Genomic DNA, 24,634 nt, shown 5'->3' with positions numbered 1-24,634 from the left:
ATTAACTTCCTACTGCATCTGGAATGTACATCACATGACAATGATGCCATTAGTCACAGATTTGTCATTTTCAAACACACACTATCTATACCTCATGATGACTCACACCCCCCACGTAACTCTCTCTTCCTCCATAAACATGCAAATTGTGTTTGTTTGTTTGTTTGTTTTTTTTTTTTTTTTGGGGGGGGGGGGTTAATGATTCAAAAACCTATTCTTCTTTCCTCACATGCCATTACTTCACAATGCTATGATAGTTTGATGTAAAAGGATAAAGCTAAATTTCATTAAATTATATCAATTAGAAAGAGAAATTCAGGGAAGAAAGTGTACAATTAAGAGCATTTTCAAACAGTCAACTTGAATGCCCTTTTGTGTGGCGCTTCTTTAAAGGTACATACACGTACAATGCGGTGCCAAGATTTGGCTCTGAAAAATATGAAAATGTTTCGAAGACAATCTTCATCAGATGTGTGTTGTGAGTCAGATCCTGATGAAAATTCATACTGTGTAGTTGCTTCAGACTTTCAAAACATGAGGGATTTCTTTGACGTAAAATAAACTATTACACAAACACCAAACAGTGATGTGAGGGTATACATGTATCAACACTTGCATGCTGTAATTGGCAAAACCAATGCTCATTCACTGTACAACATTGCTGGCACTGGAACATTGACACAATGACACAGAAACTAGTTCACTGACACTATACAGTGTAGTACTGTTGACTACACACATGATACACCTGACACAAACACACTATTAAACTGTCAGCTTAGAAAAAAACAAAACAAAACAAAAACTGACATGTGCACCCACTGACCAACATGTTGTACATATTCTATGTGTGCAATGTATATGCAGAGACTCCAACCCCAAGCACCTTCTGATCTGGAGATTCTCCCGCCTGAAACCCCTAGCAAACGGGAGACTCCAACTTGATGTGTGCAAAGTGCACATCACGAGCACGAAGTTCCTCGCGGTCTAGGGTTCTAGATGCTCTCTCGAGCTATCTAAAGCTTATTTTTCAACATACAATGAAATCAAATAAAAAATCATTTAAAGCAGGAGAAATTAAATCTCAAGCGGGAGAACGGGAGATTCTGCAAAAATGGGCTTTCGGCGGGAGATCTCCCGTTGAAAGCGGGAGAGTTGGAGTCTCTGTACATGTACACTGTACACTGACACCACCACACTACATTCAATGCTGTCTTTCTACACCAGCACTGTTACAGGGACACAAAGGTGTATGGATGTGTACTCACTTGTTCATGGTCTCTAGTGCTCCGGCCAAAAACTTGGAGTCAAACTTGCAGGAGAAGTTCAGCTCGTTGGCAATCATGCGCCTCAGCAGCTGCATCTGACCAACCTAATACATAAAAAAAAGCATGCAAAATAATTTCACTCCATACTGTAATTACGTTGAAATGCATCAATTTTGCAAATGAGGTGGCTAGTAGCCAAACGTTGGTCTCACGTACATCAAGAAGGAAAAAAAGAAATCAAACATAAGAATCTCTCTCTTTTTTTTTTCACAATTGACGACGAGATATACTATTGTAAGAGTGCTGGTTTTATGTGTCGGTAGCGTGGTGTGCACTCTCAACTATAGTATACGATGTCAAGCCACAGTCGAACATTAGTTAATGCAGGAGACAAGGGTGCATGTACGATGGAAATTGACATGTACTTCACAGGGAAAGTTAGAATTTCTTACTACACGTATTAGTACAGAGCAAAAGGGGGGGGGGATGATCTTGTGTGTGATATCACAGAATTGCCAAATTTTGACTGATTGATCATAACTGCAGACTCTCAAAACTATGTTTCTAATTTTTCATCAGAAGTTGCTCAAACACTCACTGTCCTGTAGCCCTACGTTTTCTGCTTCTTTTCACACAAAGTACCATTTCATTGGCTAAGAACTAGAAGGCCATTACTGCAAGTTTGGGGGGGGGGGGGGTATTGAGTTACACTGGTATCCCACTGTAGAGCTCAATAGCCTTTACATTATGGTTTCATCTTAAAATTATTTCAAATTTCAGTATTAATGTTAAAAATCAAAACCACAAGGGCACTATTTTACTGGGTATTTGGAACAATTTTTTTTTTTTATATACATTGAAAATCCATCCACTCTTGGTTTATAGATTAACTTTTCATCCCAGGAAAACTGATTTTGTCTTCATTTACACTCAAATCTTAGAATGCGATAATGCCCCTCTGGTTCTCAAACCGACGATTTGTAGGGTGGGCTTCCCCTTTAAACAGCAATGAAAAAGATGACAGCAAGGAGATGAGTGCTGGGTCGACTCTCTGAGAAATACAAGTGTATGTTCCCACACTTGACTCATTCAGTGGCTTGCCATGCTAACATTAACGCCTTGTTTCCTTTCTCATTGTTTTTTCTATTTTTGTTGTGTTTTTTTTTTTGTTTTTTTTTTGCTAACAAATGAACAGAGGCATGATCTGATCATCAGCAAAGTATCAAGAGTACGATGTGCGACAAGTTCCCTCCCACTTGTGATTTAAAGGACAAGTTCACCCTCATATACATGTGGATAGAGTGAATGTAACAATATTAGTAGAACACATCAGTGAAAGTTTGGGGAAAATCCGACAATCCGTTCAAAAGTTATGAATTTTCAAAGTACATGTATCTGCACAATCACTGCTGGAGGAGAAGACTACTACAGTATATGATGTCACATGCGTACAACAATACAAGGAAAATAAAAAGAAATTTTCACAAAACTTGACTTTTTGAATAAAGTGCACATTTCTTCGACTTGTTACTGACGTATGTTCGGGGTAATATTATTCCCCCTGACTTCTGAAAGAGAGGTCAAGTGTTCTTTTGCCATGTGAGAAAAGTGAGAATATCTTGAATTTTCTTTATATTTTCTTTATATCGTTGTACTCATATGACATCACAAGCTGTAGTAGTCTTCTCATCCAGCCGTGACTAAGCAGAAACTTCAAAAATTCATAACTTTTGAATGGATTGTCCGATTTTCCTCAAACTCTCACCGATGTGTTCTACTAATATTCCTGCATTCACTCAATCCACATTTCTATGTAGGTGAATTTCTCCTTTAACCCCTTCTGTGCTACCAAGTCAAATGTACACACATTTCATTATGTCAGGAAATACAGTGTAAATGTGGCACATGGAGGGTTAAGGAGATTTAGGCAAGACAATTCTGTAACATACGTGTACATTTGATAAGTATCTCTAAACTGATTTTGAGGTTAAGCTGATAGCTGCTCACAAGTAGTCATGTACATATGTCACGCAGATTGCAAGTCAACAGTTATTTTGCCATAAATAAGTACTTTTTGCAGCTCATGTTATCCAAAGAAAAAAGGACACTTTTGCTTTTTAGTACCTTACTCTGAAGTCGGATACTTCCCCAATAGTCGTAGATTATGTACAGTGCATGTACATGTAGATCACATGTACATGTAGATGTGCAGATGTCAGCCAAACAATAAAAAAGTTAATGACATGAAATAACTAGGCGACTGGTATGCCTCTGCCATAATGCATGGTTCTCCTGATCGGTCTATGGTACAATGTCTTGACAATGTGTGATGACAGTTTCAGATAATTGGCAAAATATTAACCAGGTTTAATTGGATGAACTGCTATATTGTCTAAGAGAGCAGGTATTTAGGGAATTGAGGATTTTTACTTCACTTCTTTTATAGGTTCATAAATGCATTGAGTAATTTTCAAGGTATGGAGAAAAAGTGTAATTTCAGTATTAGAGAGTAAAATTTGAAGATTTTACCCTAGCCTTTGACCCTTGACCCTACAATTCCCAAGAGAATCACTGTCAGGCAGTACATGTATAAATATATACTATTAAAGCTTCATGATGATACCTTGGCCACTTCTGAGAAATGGAGGAAGAACTCAAATCTAGCATTTTAACTTGCTCTTTGACCTTTTGGCAAAAACCTTTTGCAACGAACCTCTATTGGGTAATATGTGTATACACTCAGTTTCAAGAAAAATCCTGCAGGCATTGCATTGATATGAGGGAAATAGTGAAATTTTGAGGAGTTGACCTTGACCTTTGACCCTTGACCTTTCACCCCGATATTCCCAAGATACATGCAATCACTGTCAGTAAGTACATGAATACCTTCTATGTACCAAGTTCTGTGAATATACCTTGAACCATTTCCGATATACAATGTATATAAATGGGAGAAAAAGTGAAATTTCAATATATTCACTTGACCTTTGACCTTTGACCTCATAGCCCAAAACTCTCTCTAGAGAATTTTTATTGGGTAGTACGTGTATACACTAAGTTTCAAGAAAATACCTTCAGGCATTGCATAGATATGGGGTATGGGGGAAATAGTGAAATTTTGAGCATTTGACCTTGACCTTGAGCATGTGCACCCAAAAGTTGATAGGCACAACTTCACCCACTCATTGTACATACGTGCCAAGTTTCATTACGATACCTCAAACAGTTTTTTTAGTTACGCTGTCCACAAAATTGATTACGGAAGGACAGACAACCTGAAAACAGTATAATGCCTCCAGCGTCACTTCCAGGCGGAGGCATAAAAAAATTTGCAGTGTTGTAGGGGACAGTTCACAACCATGGAAGGCAATTTAGACTGTAACCAACACAAGATTTACTAACCTTAAAGCAAAAATTTACTGATTCTGCAACAGCCTGAATTTTTTAAAGTCTTGCTATTCTTCTGCCTGAACAGTCCCAATGCAATATTCCAAAAAGCTATTGGGCCTAGAGAGCAACATGCGAAAAAAAAAAAGAGCAAATTTTTGTGACCCTCAAATGTCCATGGCTAGTTGTGGTTGTGATGTCTCATTTTGGTATTGCAATATCATGTCAAAACTTTTGTCAAACATCCTAGAAAAAAAAGTATGTGACATATTCTAAGCTTCATACCTCAAAACTGTTAACACCCTGAAAGAACGAGACTAACTGTATAAACTAAACATCACTAGAACTGTGGCCAAAGATTTTGATCTTTGGATTGCTGTTCACTCACAGCGGTCAAATGCCCTGAAATAAGATGAAGACAGCAATGAAAGAGCATGAGCTACACTCCTAGAGCAAGAACCAAGAAGCTAGGAATCTTCGCACATACATGTGCATGACTTAAAGCATGAGGTCAAGATTGTGTTTTTTTTTTTTCCCATCAACTCTTTATGTGCCACGTTCGCATGCCTGACTCAGTTGACGGCGTGCCAACTTCGCATATTCTGCTCAAACGTACATGTGCAAGCCCGCCCAAACCGATCGACAAATCGCCAGATGCCGCAGTCCAATGAAAGCGTTTCTCGCTATTCCATTCCTATCACATGTAGCATTTTACGAGGTGATTGACTATCAAGGAGTGTTCCCCAGAGGATTTGTGAGTAAATCTGAAGTTTCTATCACTGTTTTGTGTGCAAAAGTTATGCCTCTACAATACTGTATCTGCTAGTCGTTTGAAAGGAAAGCAATCATAGATTTTTCACACAATTTACATCAAAGCAAAACGTGGCATTTTTTCTACCAATTTTGGCCATTATGTGTGCAGGATAAAAAAAAAAAAAAAAATCTTTAAAAGTTATCCCACATCGTTTTGAAAAAAACAAACCAACCCCCCTCCCAAGAAAACCCCAACAACAACAGCAAACATAACGTTTGTCCAAAGCAAGACTATGTTGCAATCTCAGAATAATGTGGCACACAGGGGGTTTACACCAAGGCACATAAAGCGTTAAAGCCACATGCCCAAAATTGTGGACACCACCTATCAATAAAAATGTGAGGTGACTGTACACCCTCATTTGTGAATCCCTATGGGAAACTGTTTTGTTCCTATAGGAAAATGGACATTTAAAAAAAAAAAAAAACAACTCTCTTCACCAACTCTATTTCCTCTGGCATTGACAAAGATAAATAGGAAATATGAACTGTCAAACACCAGCAATCAATACAATGCACATATCAAACAGTTTAGCAGTTCACAACACAAACCACAATGACATTTCTGTGCCCTACATACATGTGTATATCTCCATACCTATCCACTGTGTAACATATACATGTACATTGTATATTTGTACAACTGTACATAAACTCTTTGTGTGACATGGTGTATACCCCCAGTGTGTGCCACATTGTTCTGAGGCTGTAGCCTTTGGGAAAAAGTGTTTTTTTTTTTCAATGCCATGGAACTTTCTTTATCGAAAAGTTTGAGATGCGGCTTTCAGACACACCAAATTATCGCATATTGGTACGACATTTCGATATGAGAGCGTTCAGACACAGCATCCCGTAAAACGATAATCGTATCAGAGCATTCAGACCTAGTGCACAGGCGATAGTTCTTGATGTGATTCTCTTCCATGCACAGTACGTAATTTATGCAGGCTTTGCGCATAGTGTTTATGCTCTGCCTTGGATTCATCCGGTAGTTCGCTAGTTCGCGCCAGATCATTATTATGTCACAATCAATCTGTCAGCCGCCTGATAAGTCCGCACCGCCGATATGTGAACACTCCGCGGGCGCTGCGAATAAGCCCCACCTACTCATACGACGTATGTATGTGAGAGCGTTCAGACACAAATATATGTCAAATGGATAAAGGATAATGATTTGAAATGACACTCAAATCATTGTTTCGATATACGATGTATATTGAAATGATGTTTCAATGTTAGAGTATTCAGACACATAAAAATGTCCTATATCCATACGTCGTAAATCTATATGAGAACTTTCTAGTCTGAACGGGGGGGGGGGGGGGGGGTTAGACATGTGAGACAACAAAGTCAGAGAGAAAACTGCACGCTTTGCTATATCCTGATCAACAAACAGCAAGTACCGCATTTAAAGGGACTGTACAGTACTGGTTGAGGTGGGGATTCATGTTTTGAACATTCCTAAGTGAGATAATGAAAAGCCTCTTATGAAATATGAAAGAGCATGTAATTTTAAGAAGGATTCAATGTTTATTTGATGAAAATTGGTTTTCAAATGGCTGAGATATCCAAAAAAGTGCTAATAATAAAAGGCGACATGCCACAACTTTATTAGGATCTCTTTGTTTCACCTTGTTTTTTGATATCTCGGCCATTTCAAAACCGATTTTCATCGAATAAACTTTTGATACCCCTTAGAACTGCATGCTCTTTGATATCTCATAGAGTGGTTTCTGAATATCTCGCAAAACATTAGAAGCTAAATCCTCACCTCGACCAGAACTGTACACACCCTTTAAAAACTCTCAGAGGTAGGGGACTGTAATTTTGTGAAAAAAACATGTTTATTGCACTATATATTGCATTACGTACTTCATCTCGTAGTACACCAGAAAATATTGCCCTTGGTTAGCACCACATAATATACACTCATCTCAAATCATGTGACACATTTTGCTCTGGCGCATGCAATATCATCTCAAATTCCTTTCAATAACATTCAAAGTACTACAAGCTTCTGGGGCACCTGTGCAACTGTGCTTACAGGAATGACCTCAAGCAATCTTAAGCGAGTTAAGTGGCTTATATAAAAATAGATGCTCCAGCGATACTCTCTTCAAAGAAATCAATCATACTGCTTGTACAACCTGAGCTGAGGTTTCATATATCTTTAAAGACTTCCTGTCCTTACGGGAATTGACTGGATCTGCGTGGGTGTGAGAGTGAAGGGGGGATAGCATGTGGTTTCTTGGGGGTTTTCCACACAGTCCACAAACACATTCCACCGCATCCTAGATGACTTGCAAGAAATTATGAATGTGCAGAATGTTCCACCTGATGGCCTAAATTCACGAAGGTGGTACAACCTTTATCATTTTTTTTTGTTGACGAAATTATAATTTTGTATTAAATGAAATGACAACATTTCGTAACGAAATGACTGATTTCATAACGCAACAGGCCATGCGACACTTGGCGCCCCATAAAAAAAACTACGGTCTTTGTCCATGGTTTAAACCATGGACAAGATTGTACCACCTTTGTGAATTCGGGCTGATGTGTTTGAAATGAGATATGTATGTCCCTTTAAAGGTACTGTTTACCATTGGGAGCAGTGATTAAAAAAAAATGTCCGAGATATCACATTTGATAAGTGGTAGGTCAGCTGTATCAAAAAATATCCTACCATGGAAAAAAAAATAGTAATAAAGCTAAAAATAGAAAGAGACGTCACTATATTTCCAACTTAACCAGAACTGCAGACAGTTTAGTCTTAAAACATTTTTATTATAACTATTGTTCACATTTTGTATATTTAATAATATGAACCATTGATTGCACTGATTCAAATTTGTAAGTTGGTTGTTTTCATCCCCAACTCACATTTTAGAACTATTTTGAAGCACCAAAGCTGGGTTTTTGTTTCATCTGCAAATGGTAAATTATGCCTTTATGTCCCAAGATGAAATTTAAAGGGACTGAAACTTCAGTGAAGTAGTTCTTCCAAGCCCGAGGTTAGGACATGCTATACCGTACATGCTTTACTGTATATACACTGTACAGTGTGTTCCTGACAATATACAGGTCTAGGACTGTTAGTCATTATGTGGTCAATCATTACAGTTTAAAGGGAATGCAAACACAAAGAGCAATGTGAATGGAGTAAAAGCATTAACATTTGTAGAACACATCAGTGAAAGTTTGAGGGAAATTGGACAATTGATGCAAAAGTTATGAATTTTTACAGTTTTGGTGTTGGAATCGCTGGATGAGGAGACTACTAGAGGTTATGACGTATGAGTGGACAACAATATAAAGAAAATACAAACGGAATTCCACAAAAATTCATTTTTTCAGCAAAATGAAAGAGTACTTGACTATTAACCGCTTTCAGAAAGCAGGAGGAATAAGTGATACCCCTAACATATGTCAGCATCAAGTTGTTGGAATGTGTAATTTTCATGAAAATGAATTTTTATTGAATTCCCTTTATATTTTCTTTATATTGTACGTAGTTCACTCATACAGCTTGTATGTCATAACCTCCAGTAGTCTCCTTACCCAGCAGTTCCAACACCAAAACTGTAAAAAATGCATAACTTTTGCATCAATTGCCTGATTTTCCTGACTTTCACTGATGTGTTCTACTAATGTTACTGCTTTAACTCAATCCACGTTGTCCTTTGGGTTTGCGTTCCCTTTAACAGTTTTAGAGTCGTTCGAGAGTAGAGCAAGCCTCGCTTGGGTTCGTGCACATACATGTGCACGTTAATTCACACGCAATACACTTGTAACAGTCTGAATACGGAGGGGAAGTGAGAAGCCTTTGGGTTGCAATGAACTAAATAAGATTTGGCTACAGTAGAAATTTAGTCTGTGGGCTAAACCGACTCTCCAGCAAAACTTTTCCATCTATGACTCATCATGAAAACATGCCACATATCTCACTCAAAGTCAGGTGAGCTCTGAGATCCTAGAATCCAAATTCCCACAGAGAGTGTGTGAAGGATCTTCAGCTTTCTTTTTCTTCTTTCAACTGCTCTCCGGCAAAACTTGTCCATGACTCATCACGAAAATGTGTCATAATTATGATGTATATCTGACTCAAAGTCCAGTGAATTTTTTGATAGATTCTACATGTGAAACTTATAGAAAGCATGTGAAGGGTCTTCAGATTTTTCATCATCAATTACCAGATGCAGTGTGAATGCAAGGAAAACATATTTTGCTGATGGAAAGTCAGCAAAATCTCCAGCAAAACTTTTCCATCTATGACTCATCATGAAAACATGCCGCATATCTCACTCAAAGTCAGGTGAGCTTTGAGATCCCACTCAATGTAAGGTGACTTAAATCTTTCCATTTGAGATTTGAAAGTGCATGTAGACCACATACAATGTGTACATGTACAGCTCTACTTGCAATTGAATTTCTTACAGTTTTCTTTTTCATGCTAAAATCAGCAAACACACCCGAACCACTTTGTCAAGACCATTATGTAATAAAGTACATGATGTATAATGAAACCAAATATGTGAGAAACATTCAACAAGATGGTCATTCTTATCATGATCTGAAATTCTGGAAACCAAACTCAATTCACATCATTTTTTTTTTCAATGACAAGCAATCACATGGGTAGCAGCCATAAATCCATGTGGCTTTCATACACTTTCTAAAATCTGTTAGTACAACCAGCATTTTGTGAGGGTGTTAGTCTACATGATCAAGAGTGTAGACAAGCTCTCTGATTGCATTATTAGGATTGTAGGGCAGCCAGCTTCCTCACAAAGATAGATTTTAGTTTGAAAACAACATACTCAAAAGTGGAGCACTGTGGATAAGACTCCCGACTCCCAATCGGAGGACCCAAGTTCGAATCCCGCCCAGTGCTTACGTCCTTGGACAAGATGTTTTTACCCACTATTTCCCTCTCGACCAAGGTGTATAGCTGGGTACCAGGCAACCATAGAGTAATAATAACAGCAGGGCTTTCTGGTAGAGCAGTGACAACACTGAAGAGGCTACCTTGGGTAAATAAGACCTTATTACTATTATTATCATGTTATCATTAAATAGAGGCACAGTTGACAAGGAAGCAAACACTCAATCACGCCACAGTAAAAACCAAACCGAAACCATTTCCAGCGTGTTTCCAAGTATGGGTTAACCCTAAAAGGCCCGGGCTTTTTTGGCTATGCTCAGACGGGGGGATGGATTCCGCCCCCGCCCCCCCCCATCCCTGGCCATCGGTGGCGCGATCGCAATGAAATTTTGCATGCGTGAGACCCACGTCATAATCTACAAGATTGTGTCATAAGATTTTTTAAAACAATCAATTTCTAATTTTAATTAATCAATTATGTAAATTAAGGTCAAGGTCATATTTTTGCCTAATTAAAAGCATTGAGAGTCTAATTTTTAATCTGTAACTCTGTTTTAGCATATTCAACAATTGTACATCACAAAAACTTCCAAAACTCATTTAATTTCTAATGTATTTTATTGTTTTAGAATTTCTTATGTATTTCTTTGTTTTTCAACTTTTTTTTTTTTGTTTTTTCATTGGAAATTGTCATTGACCACTTTTCTACCATAATTAGCACAAAATTAATCAATGAAAGTGATTAATTGTAAAAATAATCAGGTTTTTATGACTTTCATGACACAGCACTGTTTTCCATAGGAAATGTGTACAAAATCACTAAATTGTGCCCGTTTTGGGGTGACATTCTGTCACAAAAATGGGCGTGGCTTCGCAAAAGTACAGTAGTGTATGCGCGGACGTTGCAAATTTGGTCTCAAAAGTTGCGCGAGACTTGATCATACAAAGTCAAGAAGCCTCGCCATGAGGCCTTCTCGCGTTACAGAATTATAGCGCGAAACGTCGAGGGGGGGCGGATTCCGCCCCCTGGCCCTTTTAGGGTTAAGAAGTCACATGTGAACAGCTCAACAAAGTTCTTTACATGGGCCTCATACAAGATTGACGAAGTGAAAATAAAGGACTCTTAAAGGACGTTTACAGGACATATTTTGTGTTTGCGAATGCATGTGTTTTCTTATTTCATTTTCCTCCACTTGATCTTTTGAATTTTTCTACACAAGTCTGTGGGGAGAAACATAAGTTAGAGGAACAAGAATTTGAGGCATTATGGAAGGTACATATTATCTTGACTTGTTGTAGACGCAGGGTAATATTACTCTCCCTGCCTTCTGAAGGAGGTACGTGTAGGTCAAGAGCTGTTTCATCATGTTAGGAAAAGGAAATTGTGTGAAATTTTCTTCATATTCTCTCTTCAAACGTTGTACTGACATCACCTACGATGTTCTTACGCGGTCTTGCCATTCAGCAATGTCCGAACATGGAATTGAATGAGGACTTTTAATAATTCCTAACTCTTGCACAGCTTGTCACAAATTCCTCAAACTTCAGGGATATGTTCTATCATAAAACGGGTTCAAGAACGTAGCCAATCAGCAGGGCTGAAATGAGTAACATGTGCACTCTTTATTTTCTAACATGCACAGCCATGCAAAAAGTGTGCAACGAAAAAAGCAGAACAGCAGAGAGTTCTATCCTATAGGACATTACCGAGAAAGCATAACCGCACGCTAACTGACGTCACAATGCATACTTTAGCAGTATGCACTCAATAAGTTGTTACAAGCACATCGCACACTCTCAATCACTTATTTCGGTAAACAACTTCTAGTTTGTGCTGTCTTTGCCTTGCGCATGTGTATGCCTACAGCATTTGCTGATTGCTCGAAACAAACATCTTCAGACATCTTGGCTTTCGAGCAAATTCTACATTTAGCAGACTGGTATTCACTCACAAAGGTACATGAAAAATGCTATTGGTTTACGACCCATTTTATAAAACAAATAATGAGCAGATCCTGGAAGAGGTTCATCTGATTGGTAATTCTCTAATTAAGGCAAAATTTCTTTTGTACACAACCAAAGAAAACTATTTACCTTGTGTGAGCTTTAGCCTACTGTCTGTAGGCTTCATCAGACTGGCGTTGACTCGCCGTAGATGGGGTGTAGGCAGTCTTACAGTCCGAGAGAATGGGAATGTACGCTGAACGAGGGGCAATACAAATTATCTTCAGCGTACATTCCCATTCTCTCGGACTGTAAGACTGCCTACACCCCATCTACGGCGAGTCAACGTCAGTCTGATGAAGCCTACAGACAATAGGTGAAAGCTCACGCAAGGTAAATAGGTTTCTTTGGTTGTGTACAAAAGAAATTTCGCCTTAATTAAATAATGAGCAGGTTTATATTTGTAACGTTAATGGATATGCAGCTCACTCTTGGGTAATCACAACGTAGTGCAACATGCACTCGGCTATGCCTTGTATATGTTTCACCATTGTAAATACCCTTGAGTGCACTGCAACTCCACTAACACACTCTCGCCTGTGCATTATTTGTAATGTACTACTGTATACGCCATATATTTCGCGAGTCTAAATTTTTGCGAATCGGGAATTCCCAACGAGTTCGGGAGTGGCTAAATTCGTGATTGTGGAGTCCTGTACTGAACGGAAAATGTACATGCGTACATCACATTCGCATCGGGATCAGAGTCAATATTTTTGCGTGTCTTTATTTTCGCGGATAGCATCTGACTCGCAAATTCGCGAAAATAAAAACCTCACGAAATACATGTATTCGGCGTATACAGCAACTGTTCTGCATTCATTGCTTCCTCACAAGTGTATCTGAGGGGAATTCCCTCTCTCATGAAGGATGACTCAATAAATTGCTTACCTCTGGAGCCATTGAGGTGCTGGGAGAAAGCCCCAGGAGCTGGTATAGATATTACATCATGCAACTCACATGGGTAAGTCCCTCATCACATAGGTTAGAGAACTAAAACTTTTGCAGCCCGCCAAGTCTCTTACCTTGAGCACCACGTTGATGAATGGTAACCACATCTTGGCAGCCTTCGTCATGTAGTGGGTGTACAATTTGCTAGGGTTGCCTGACAACAGAAAAGATGGAGATGTGATAACATTGGTGTTCAACATCAATTCTGTAAAAGTGCAAACAACAGCAATAAAAGGATCTACAGCTGATAAAAAAAGGAAAAAAATGCATCAAACTGTGACCCCTATGGATACAAACTTGAACTATTTCTGATAATCCCCAAAGTAATTCTACACCTGTTTAGAAACATGTTCCAGAAACCACAAATGGCCTCGTTTGTAGGTGTGAAACCCCTTCCACCCACCTATTCCCTGATAACATTCCAGTTCTGGCTGTCTCACATTTAAATCTGCATTAATAAAATCCATGCAAAAGTGTATCTATAGTAAAACATCCTTGTAACATCCTAGTATATGGGTTATTCATTTGGCTCAGCCTGGTCTATGTTGATGTTTTTGACTTGGATGAGGCAAGAAATCATGGCCAAAAGTGGGAAACTGGAGCCAAATGCTCACAGTAGAGAAACACTTCACAACTTTATGTACACTGTATGCACATGGCATTTAATTTTCAAGGTGCATAATTATATCTAAAACATGATGGAATGTACATGTATGACTACATGTACGTGTACATGTCCAATAATCTTCATGGCACAAGATATTTGTACAAAGATCAAAACTATTGCGTACCATACATTTGTACTATTGTACTTTGGAGTGTTCAAACACTCTGTGGAGAAAGCATACCTTGTGATTTATTTCTGGAGGGGGTCAAATGTTTTTGTAGCCACAGGTTGATACACACTAGGCGTTTTCACATCAGCCCGATAAAAATCCAAGCTCGAGATATTTTCCAATTTCCCAAGTCAGAAAATAGCGCGCTATTTCGAAACATCGGGCTGATGTGAAAACGCCTACTGGAGCGCTAATACGCTACTTACAGGTGTACCAAACAAAGAGAATAAACTCTTTGAATTATGACGTATGTGCGTCCTGTTGGTATTCTTCGCATGCCAACTTCTGGTGCAGTTGTGGTACGCTTTCGGAGCGCATCGGGAAGTGGTCCGCTTTTGGCTCGCTATAGTATGGTACGGTGCGCTCTGCCTGCTTGAAAGCACCCTAAGTGCTTTGCTCTTCTCGGATTTTCACATTCGTGGATGTTAAGTGCCCAGTGCATATTCATGAGACAAGCACTTTGCACAGCAGAGACAGTGCAGAGTTTCTACATGTACATATACTCAGAGAAGAAATGAATATCTGTTCCACACTGTTTAAATAACCTCGCCCCAGTTACAGGGGAATTCTGGACCAGTTAAAAAAAAAAAGTTATCTGAAAAGAGAGAGAGAACCAGTTTCAATAAGCACAAGATGAAAACATTTGGTCAAAATTGGGTAAGAATGAGGAAGTTATGAAATTGTGAAGTTTTGCTTATTTTTGCAAAAAACAATGCTCAAACAGCTTATAACTAGAAAAGCACTCTGAGAGCGCAGACCTCCGCCAAGCATGCAGCTCATTTCCACCACTGATCTTGTTCTTCTATTATTTCCACCCATACGTACTGCATTGTGTGCAGAGTCGCCCGAATCCCAATATAGAAGCCTTTGTTACGTCATAAACCCTCAGCTGCACGGCGTGCCTCGCCCTAACAGAAACTAGAGCACGCACTTTAGTGCGCGCATGCAAACCTCAAATGCGCGCAGCCTGAACCGGCAAGTTCATTGACCCTACCTGCTAAAATATCAAAAATCCTTCATAAATTCCCCCAAAATTCTCGGATCACTACCAAAAGTTAATCGTTTAGTACTTGTGTCATTCTCAACCTTTCCTGCAAGTTTCATCCCAATCCGTTAACTACTTTTTGAGTTTTTGCGTACGGACAAACGAACGAACGAACGAACAAACAACCAACAGTAACAAAAACATAACCTCCCCCCTTGGCGGAGGTAATAATATGCAAATGAGTGAGGATGAGTGAGGGACAAGGATGTTAGGGTGTGTCCACTTACTGATGATCCCCTTGACGGGGTTCAGCGACTTCATCAGGCTGCCGAACATCTCCAGCCAGGCCTTGTCGCGCAGCACGCCTTTCTCGATGATCGTCAGGAAGTTCTGCAGCTCACGCACGATCATGAAGCACAGGAGGCGGTCCAGCCCGGTGAGCCCGTAGGTCCCGATGCTTTGCTGTGGGTGCAATGGGGTTGGGGGTTGGGGGGTAGGGATAGAAAAACATAGTAAATGGTCTACATACGTCATTTACATACTGGTCAATGATTGGTCATAATGCAATCATGTGACTAATGCGGCGAGGATCAAAATCGTTATATCGCAAGCAGTGACGATAATATGATTCCGGAACTTGAATGGCTGCCAAAATGTCGAAAATCCTTTATACAATCCATAACCATTTCCGGATCACTACCAAAATTTAATCATCTGTTCCTCGTGTCATTCTCAACCTTTCCTGCGAGTTTCATCCAAATCCGTTTGCAACTTAATCCGTTTGCAACTTTTTGAGCTCTTTTGCACACGGACAAACAAACAAACAAACCAACAAAAATGAAAACATAAACTCCTCCCTTGGTGGAGGTAATAAAAAGTTGAAGAGACGGCTCTAGTGATGTATACAGACCTGGAGTTTGGAGAAGACCTTCATATCTAGCACCTCCTGTCTGGTCTTCAGATCATACCAGGTCTTCATGGCATCAATGTATGATGTGGTCCTGTGGAAGGAGAGGAGGGTAAGAAGGTGCTAAGAATTTGCACAATAAAGTAGACTGTACCTTTAAAGGGGCATTTCAGACAATTTTCATAATTTCACATCCTGTAGCACTTAAAGTAGACTGTTCCTTTAAAGGGGCATTCCAGACAATTTTCATAAGTTCATATCCTGTAGTACATAAATCAACAGCTACATGTGTAGATTTGAGGAATTTATTGTTGTCCTTGAGCAAAGAAATCAATACTCTATCAAAACCCAAAAGAATTAGACCCCGTTTACAGTGCGAGGCGAGGCCGCGGCTTGGCCCAGCCCCGCTTCAGTGTAAACGCGCAAAAGACCAAATGCGGGGCCAAAATTGGCCTCGCATTTGGCCTCGCTCTGGAGGTGGTCTCGGCCGCGGCCGAGCCCGGCCTCTTCTTGGTGTAAACGCAAACTGGGCCAAATGCGCGGCCAATTTTAGTCTGGCTTCCAGACCCTCTGCCCGTACTATTTCGCTATTCACGATATTAACCCCCTCAACGTCGAAAACTAGTATAGTTTAAGGTGGTTTTGTCCTGCAAAGGATTTTTCCTTCGGCAAAGGCCTTTGCCCGAACGGCGACTTCATCGCCACGGAATCCAGTTGGCAAAGGGTCTGAAAACCAGGCTATACCAAATTGCGTTTGTTTACACGCAGAGCGCCACTACGACAAAATATTGAAAGGTTTGAATTAAAAGCGCGGCCAAGCCCGGCAGTGTAAACAGACAAAATTGCGGGGCTCGGCCACGGCTTGGCCGCGGCGCGGCCCAGCCCTGCACTGTAAATGGGGTCTTACACTGAACAAATATGATGACAAAGGAGCCTCACATATTTCAGTAATTTAGGCAATGTAATTCCATTACAATACCACATGCTTAACAACTTCACCTGCGTAGAATTTATGCATGCCTTCTTCTTTTGTTCTGCTTCCTTGAGCCCCTCCTCATGCATTCTTGTTGTGAGGCTGCCATGTCATCATCCTTGTTCATTCTGATTTGTTTTAAATTTTGAAAACACTCCTACTCCTCATCCCAATCACTATAAATTCTGAAACTCTGCACCAAGTGTAACCTATTTATAGTTGTTCATATGTAAAAGTCTGAAAATCATGTGGAGGTATCCTTTAAAGGTATTAGCCCACATTTGTAAACCTGCAGCAATTGGTCTCATAGTTAGCATGGAGTTTGGGTATGATTGCAGTAACACCTGTGCAAAATTTCGTTCCAATTAGTCCATTACTTTCATAAAAATAAATGAAAATGCACCGTAATCCGTATGCATGCGTATAAAGCTCGCTAGCTCCGGTCCACGTACATGTTACATGTACAATGTACGTAACTATAGCCCGCGCTCGTAATTCGATTTTGGGTCGGGTTGACCCGGTTTGAAAATTGATTTTAAAACGATGATTTTCTCTCTTTTATCGAATGGTATAGACAAAGAGCGACAGGTGAGGTATGTTACTGTTATACCTTGTACTTGAAGTCATATTGGACCTGTTTTATGCAGTTTTGATTTTCGTGGGTTTGCAAATGTGGGCTAGTACCTTTAAAAGGGGAGAGATGCAAAGTCTCACACCTCTTGCAGACCAGAAACAATTTTCAAAGGGTTTGCCCACGTGCACAGTCTGAAAGTCTGTTTGAATTTTGGTCTGAAATCCCTCTCCAGTGTAACTTCTGATGAGACAAGAAGGAAATGCTGGAGAAAAATTATGTAAAAAATTTGCATTTCTCACTTTTTAGAATTATTCTATCAAGTGCCATGTGTATCAGATGTGTAGTTCAGTGGTGGTGCAACTGAGAGAGTTTCAGCCAAAAATAACTGGTTTCTTTACTGACTGACATCTGTACATTGCGTTCCTAATTTCTCATTTCCTCACAACAGACCAGTTCGTAATTCCACTTTGCGCACGAGCAGAAAAAGGTCATTTGTACCAACGGGCATTTTGGTTTGTTAATTCACTGAGATAAGCATCTGTGATGTGATGATTATTCACGTGATCCTTATCTAAACGGTGCTTGCCAGCACATGCACCTGACAGCAAGAATGGTATTTCGCAATATGAAAAAAAAAAAATCTGTTATTGCATTCGATACAAAACAATGAACAGGATACTTGCTAAAATGTTAACTGATGGACTATTCTGGTGACCTGGTCTGAACGCAAGATCATTATTTGTTCGAACATGAATTCCATATATTGTTACATTGGGTAAGCTGGTCCATTATGCCGCTTTGAAAACTAGTGAAGTGCCTAACCAACTGAGAAAAAAGAAGGGTCATTTGTACCCATGTGTACATGAGCTACACTTAATTACAAACTGGCTCATTGCCCACGGGCACAGAATGAAAGTATTTTTGAATTTTGGTCTGAAATCCCTCTCTATTAAGCTTCTGACAAGACAAGTAGGAAATGCTGGTGAAAAGTTATGTCAAAGTTTTACCTTTCTGACTTTTTAGAATTCTATCCAGTGCTATGCGAATCAGATGTGTTGTTCAGTGGTGGTGCAACTGATAAGAGTTAAAAGCAACTCTTTTCTTCAGTGATTGACATGTATCGTACATTGCGTTCCTGAATTCTCATTTCCTCGCAATTGCCAGGGAATATTGCTGTTTGATACTGTTACTAAAATTTCACACTATAAATGTGAAGACAACCATGTGCAAGTCCACGTCCTGATAATAGAAAGATCCAGAAAATTGATGGCCTTGATAACTAAGATTGGACTGAAGTACAATCACCTGAGCCCCTTAATCCTAGTAATACTGCCATCTTAAAACGGCAATGCCATTGTACATAGACGTGTAGCCAGTGGGGCTGAGCGAGTTAACGGGAGGTTCCATTCTAGCAGACTCACTTTGGATCGGTGATGCGGAGGATCTCCCTCACCAGCCGCCCCATGAAGTTGATGGAGCTGTCGACGGGCGGAAACTTGGGGATCGGGATCGTGGTGGACTGGTACACGCTCTGCCAGTCATGGACCTGCATTATGGTAGTGACAGTATGTTTGGAAAATCTGTTTCATGGCCTTCATCGACTTGCCTCGGTCTAATAGACAGAATTGCATTTTGGCCCTCAGACCTGAATCTCGGCCTCCAGTTTTTCATTTTCAGCACTGTGATGGATCTACAGAGAGGGCTTGTATCTGAGTGCTAGGCAAATCTTAGCATTCAACTTTTGCGTTAAAAGCACTGATTAACAATGTACAACAAAAAGGTGTAAAAATTGAGTTGCATGGTAACACATACTACAAGAGTGATGCACATTGCAAAAATATGAATTGTTTAACAAAGTATTAGTGTAATATACAAATTGCACAGTCCTATACTGCTCACTCACGGCTGGATGAGAAGACTACTATAGCTTGTGATGTCACATGTGTACAACGATATAAAGAAAGAATAAAGAAAATTCAACATATTTTCACTTTTCTCGCATAACAAAAGAACACTTGACTTCTCTCTTTCAGAAGGCAGGGGGAATAATATTACCCTTAACATATGTCAGTAACAAGTCGAAGAAATGTGCACTTTCTTCAAAAAGTGAAGATTTGTGAAATTCTCTTTTTATTTTCTTTACATCGTCGTACGCATATGATATCATACACTGTAGTAGTCTTCTCATCCAGCAGTGACTGCGCAGATACTTCAAAAATTCATAACTTTTGAACGGATTGTCCGATTTTCCCCAAACTTTCACTGATGTGTTCTAAAATATTGTTGCATTCACTCAATCCACATGTCTATGAAGGTGGACTTGTCCTTTAAATCATTTCATTCTGCACTGTGTGCAAAGTATAATGTCTTACACCAATTACAATGCAATGGGCTGCATGCTACTGCCTGATTTTTTTTTTTCTTTTCACCCTTCTTGGCTTTCATTATTTTTGTATCACAACGTAGCATTTCTATTATTTTACCTTCGAGTTAATGAATGGAATCAAGAAATATTCATTGACTCCAGTTTAAAAGCACACACAAAAACCTATGCCCTTTGTGAGGGTTGAGGTGGATTCTTTTGTGTCAACCAAGTCATGACTTACTCAGAAATGGCACCTTGACTCTGTGTGTGTCCCATCAAAAGGACAGAACACTCTTCGTTTGTCAAAAGAAAGGGCAGCACAAGAAAACACACACAACACAAGCTCGGTCGGTTGGTTGCATTATGTCACAACCCCCCCATGTCCTGATAACATTAAAGGCAAACAGGCTAACAGCATGCTACTGATTCACGCCACCTGTTTCACTGCTCTGATACCTATCGTGATATCATGACCTAGACTACATTTTTTCAGATTTTTTGTTTTTTTGTTTTTCCAGCTACAGTTTGTCAGTCTTCTAGGCTGCGTTCATGCGAAACTAGAATTGCATTTCTAAACACGTTTAGTCGCAAAACGTGTTTAGTTGCGTTGCGTTCATGCGATTTTTCCATTTAAACGCGTTTCAAAACACCGATCTGACATGCAGAAAAAAGGGTGTTTTGAATCATGATTCTGCCAGAATCACGATCGCCGAAACCGCATGAACGCAACCGCGATTTCAATCATGATTCTATGACGTCATTGTGCGCTGTGCGCATGCGTGTCTCATGGGGTATCCCACAGCTTCTTGTTCTGTTCGCGTGCTTGTGTACGTCTTATGAATCGTGTGTTTCGGTACCATACTTGCACTTGTTTGTTTACATCAACGCCATATACCGATTCTATAGTATCTAGCTGTTTAATATAATAATACACGTAATTACTCTCCGATTGAGTTGATAATAGTAATGGCTGCAGCGCTGTGTCTACCAAGGGAAAACAATTGGAGAGACGAAGAATTACGATTATTCCTCGATCTGTGGGCAGAGCCTGAATGCCACAGCTTATTGGAAAGTATTCACCGAAATAAAAACGTAAAGGCCTATAATAAACTGACTAATCAGTTGGCATAAGGAGGTCTACTGGCTCAAGTTGCAGAGACATGGTCAAACTGCGCAGTGCGCTGCGCAATGGCAAAGGATGAGCAGAGCCAGAATCAGCTTTGCCAAAGCCCGCATGAACGCTCTTCCGCTGAGACGTGATTTGAAACGCCGTTTTGAATCATGATTCATGTTTGTGATTCTGGCTACGAAATTCGCATGAACACGGCCTTAGATGATCTGGATGGAAATGTGGCTGGATTGTTGCGAGTGAGTCATCATTATTCACAGGCACATTTTCATCAATAGATTTTATCAAAATATTTCACCTTCAAGTTTTCATAATTCATAACTGTCTGGGTCGAGCTTCTAGCCATACTCTGCTGTTAACACACCTGTGAAAACCATCATCACTGTTGACTCACACATTTTCATCAGTAGATCCAATGTATTATCAAAATATTTGACCTTCAAGTTTAATTCATTACTACCTGGCTTAAAGGGATCGTATAGTTTTGGTTGAGACCTAATTTCAGGTTTCTAACATTTTTTGGTGAGATAATAATACAGGGTACTTATAATGCGCCAGTTCCACATAGTTAATGTGCTCAAGGCGCAGTAGAAGAAGTAAGTCATGAAATACAAAAATCCTTACACAAACATGCACATGAAAATGAATGACACAATAATGATAATGAAAAAATATACATCATAATATACAATTCTACTGGAAAATGGTCATGAACAAATGAGTCTTGAGGGCAACTTTAAAGGAGTCAACATTCGAAATGTGACGGATAGCTTGAGGCAACTGATTCCACAGGTAAGGTCCAGCATGTGCAAACGACCGATCCCCCCATGATTTCTTCGTTTTTGGAACAACAAGCAATCTACAATCGGATGACCTTAAACATCTGGAAGGATTATAAAATGTCAGTAAATTAACATTGTACTCTGGGGCAGATCCATGTATGCAATGAAAAACAAATAGTAATAGTTTAAATACAATGCGAGATTCAACAGGTAACCAATGCAATGAGGACAAAACAGGGGTAATGTGAGTATTTCTCCTGGTAAGGGTAACAATGCGGGCTGCTGAATTTTGCAATTTTTGTAACCGTGAAAGTTGAGATTGTGGTAGCTGAAATAGGAGTGCATTACCAAAGTCGAGTCGGGATGATATAAGAGCATGAACTATTTTTTCTGTGGCTGAACGAGTTAAATACTTGCGAATAATGCCCAAATTGCGTAACTGATATCTCACGGATTTACAGACAGCAGAGATCTGAACAGACATGGACATTGTAGAATCAAATAATACTCCAAGATTTCTACATGATTTAGATGGAGCAATAACCACATCATTGTCAACCGTTAAAAAAGGAAGACTAACCTTGTCAAGTAGAACCTTGGAACCAATAAATAACAACTCTGACTTTTCCTGATTTAACTTCAATGAATGCGAGCTCATCCACTTTTTGATATCATGAATGCAAGCCTCAAGTTTCTGAATGATGTCAACGACATTGGTTTGGGTAGGTAGAAATGATGTATATACTGTAAAAGTGGAAATTTTCGCGGTGTCGAAATTTTCGCGCATTTCGCGCAACCAGAAACTAGCGCGAAAATAAAAACACGCGAATATTTTTGCTTGCCATACGTTCCTGTGCGTGATGTCTTGATTCCGCGGAATTAAAAACATGCGAAACTCTTCTGACCCGGCCTAGCGCGAAAAATTAGTCACGCGAAAATATCCACTTTTACAGCATCTGGATATCATCAGCATAACAATGATAGTTAAAAGAGTGACAATGTAAAATCTCTTTCAAACCAGTCATATAAATCGAGAAAAGCGTTGGGCCCCCGACAGATCCTTGTGGGACACCACAGTCTAATGGAGCAGGATCAGATTTTGCATTATTAACGCAAACAACCTGAAACCTTTCAGATAAGTATGACTTGAACCACTCAAGAGCTTTACCATTAACACCTAATGACTTCAAAGTATTCACCAGAATCGTATGATTAACAGTATCAAATGCTGATGATAAATCAAGCAGTAAGAGAACAGTAATCTTTCCATCATCCATATCTCTCAAAATATCATTGGATAAGTTAACTAGTAAGGTCTCAACACTATGATGCGGCCGATATGCTGACTGACGGTTATCTAAGAGATTATTCTCCAGCAGATAGTCTGATAATCGTGAAAAGACAACACGCTCAAGAATCTTGGACAAAAATGGAAGGTTCGATACAGGCCGGTAATGCTGCAGAGCCTCAGGATCAAGGGATGGCTTCTTTAACAAAGGGTGAATGTAAGCCAACTTCAATGAGACTGGGACTGATGCCTGCTGAAGACTCAAATTAACAATGCTGGCTATTATAGGTGCAAAAACTGTAGCACACTCTTTCACTAAGATGGTAGGAATCGGATCTAACTCGCAGGACTTTGGTGATATGTTGCGCAGAAGTTTCTCAATCTCAGCTGGAGTGGTAGATTCAAATGATAACAAATATGCACTTGTTTGCAAGGGTGGTTGAGGGGTGACATCTGCGTGAAATTTGCTACATATGTTACTAATCTTTGACTTGAAGAACTGGATGAAGAGCTGTGCCAAGGATTGAGCATTCACATGAGCTGGAAGGGGTGATGACTTCTTATGATTCAGGAGACAATTAGCCACACTAAATAGACGCTTCGCTTCGAATAATGAGAAACCTCTTATGAAATATGAAAGAGCATGTAATTCTATGAGGAATTAAATGTTTATTTTATGAAAATTGGTTTTGAAATGGCTGAGATATCCAAAAAAGAGCAATTCTAATAAAGTGTGGGACCCACACTTTATTACGATCGCTTTGTTTTACTTTGTTTTTGGATGTTTCAGTCATTCCAAACCTGATTTTCATCAAATGAACTTTGAATACCTCTTAAAATGGTATGCTCTGTACTTTATCATAAGTGTTTTCTTGGTATCTTGCAAAAAGTTAAAAGCCCAATTCTCATCTCCACCAATACTGTACCATCCCTTTAAGCTTCTAGCCATATTTTGATGTTAACACACCCATGAAAACCACCATCATTATTGACTCACACATTTTTTTTAATCTATAGATATCATCAAAAATATTTGACTCCCGAGTTTGATTCACTACTGCTTGGCGCGAGCTATTAGCCACGTTTTCCTGTCAGCACGTATCCTGTGAAAATCATGTGCTAAGTGGTGAGGTATGTTAAAGTGGGGATGAGATGGGGACTAGGGGGGAAGTGTGGCTGTTATTGACGTTCTTATTCTGTGATCTACACTGTAGCAATCATTGAGATAAGGTATGAAAACAGGAAAAGTGAATCTTTAAAAACACTGCAGAGTGCATTGACCCTATCTGTCAATGAAGGTTTCTGTCATTAAATGAACACTATTTAATGATGGACAACCAGTCACATTAATTAATGTTTAAGCATTTTTACTACGCACACGCAACACAAACTGCCAGCCGGAAAGGGGTGAAATAAGTCGTACAACAACATTAACATAATGTACTTCTCAAACATTGCCTGTAAGCGGGCAGCATAACACACAGGCA

The 24,634-nt window shown here is 39.5% G+C and overlaps 1 protein-coding gene across 1 annotated transcript in view; it reads right to left on the bottom strand.

Annotated features, from left to right (window-relative positions):
- Positions 1–12,464: 12,464 nt before the first annotated feature.
- Positions 12,465–24,634, bottom strand: part of LOC140233926 (WASH complex subunit 5-like) — a 37,190-nt gene continuing 25,020 nt past the window's right edge. The window contains exons 21-25 of the mRNA XM_072314014.1: positions 19,005–19,129; positions 16,040–16,130; positions 15,417–15,591; positions 13,383–13,462; positions 12,465–12,524 (exon numbers count right to left, since the gene is read on the bottom strand). Of these exons, the coding sequence (XP_072170115.1) occupies positions 12,465–12,524; positions 13,383–13,462; positions 15,417–15,591; positions 16,040–16,130; positions 19,005–19,129 (531 nt within the window). The remainder of the gene's footprint in view (positions 12,525–13,382; positions 13,463–15,416; positions 15,592–16,039; positions 16,131–19,004; positions 19,130–24,634) is intronic.

This window comes from Diadema setosum, chromosome 10, assembly GCF_964275005.1.
Source record: "Diadema setosum chromosome 10, eeDiaSeto1, whole genome shotgun sequence".
NCBI classification, from domain to species: domain Eukaryota; kingdom Metazoa; phylum Echinodermata; class Echinoidea; order Diadematoida; family Diadematidae; genus Diadema; species Diadema setosum.
Note: the sequence above shows the minus strand (reverse complement) of the source record. Positions and strands in the feature narration are given on the sequence as shown.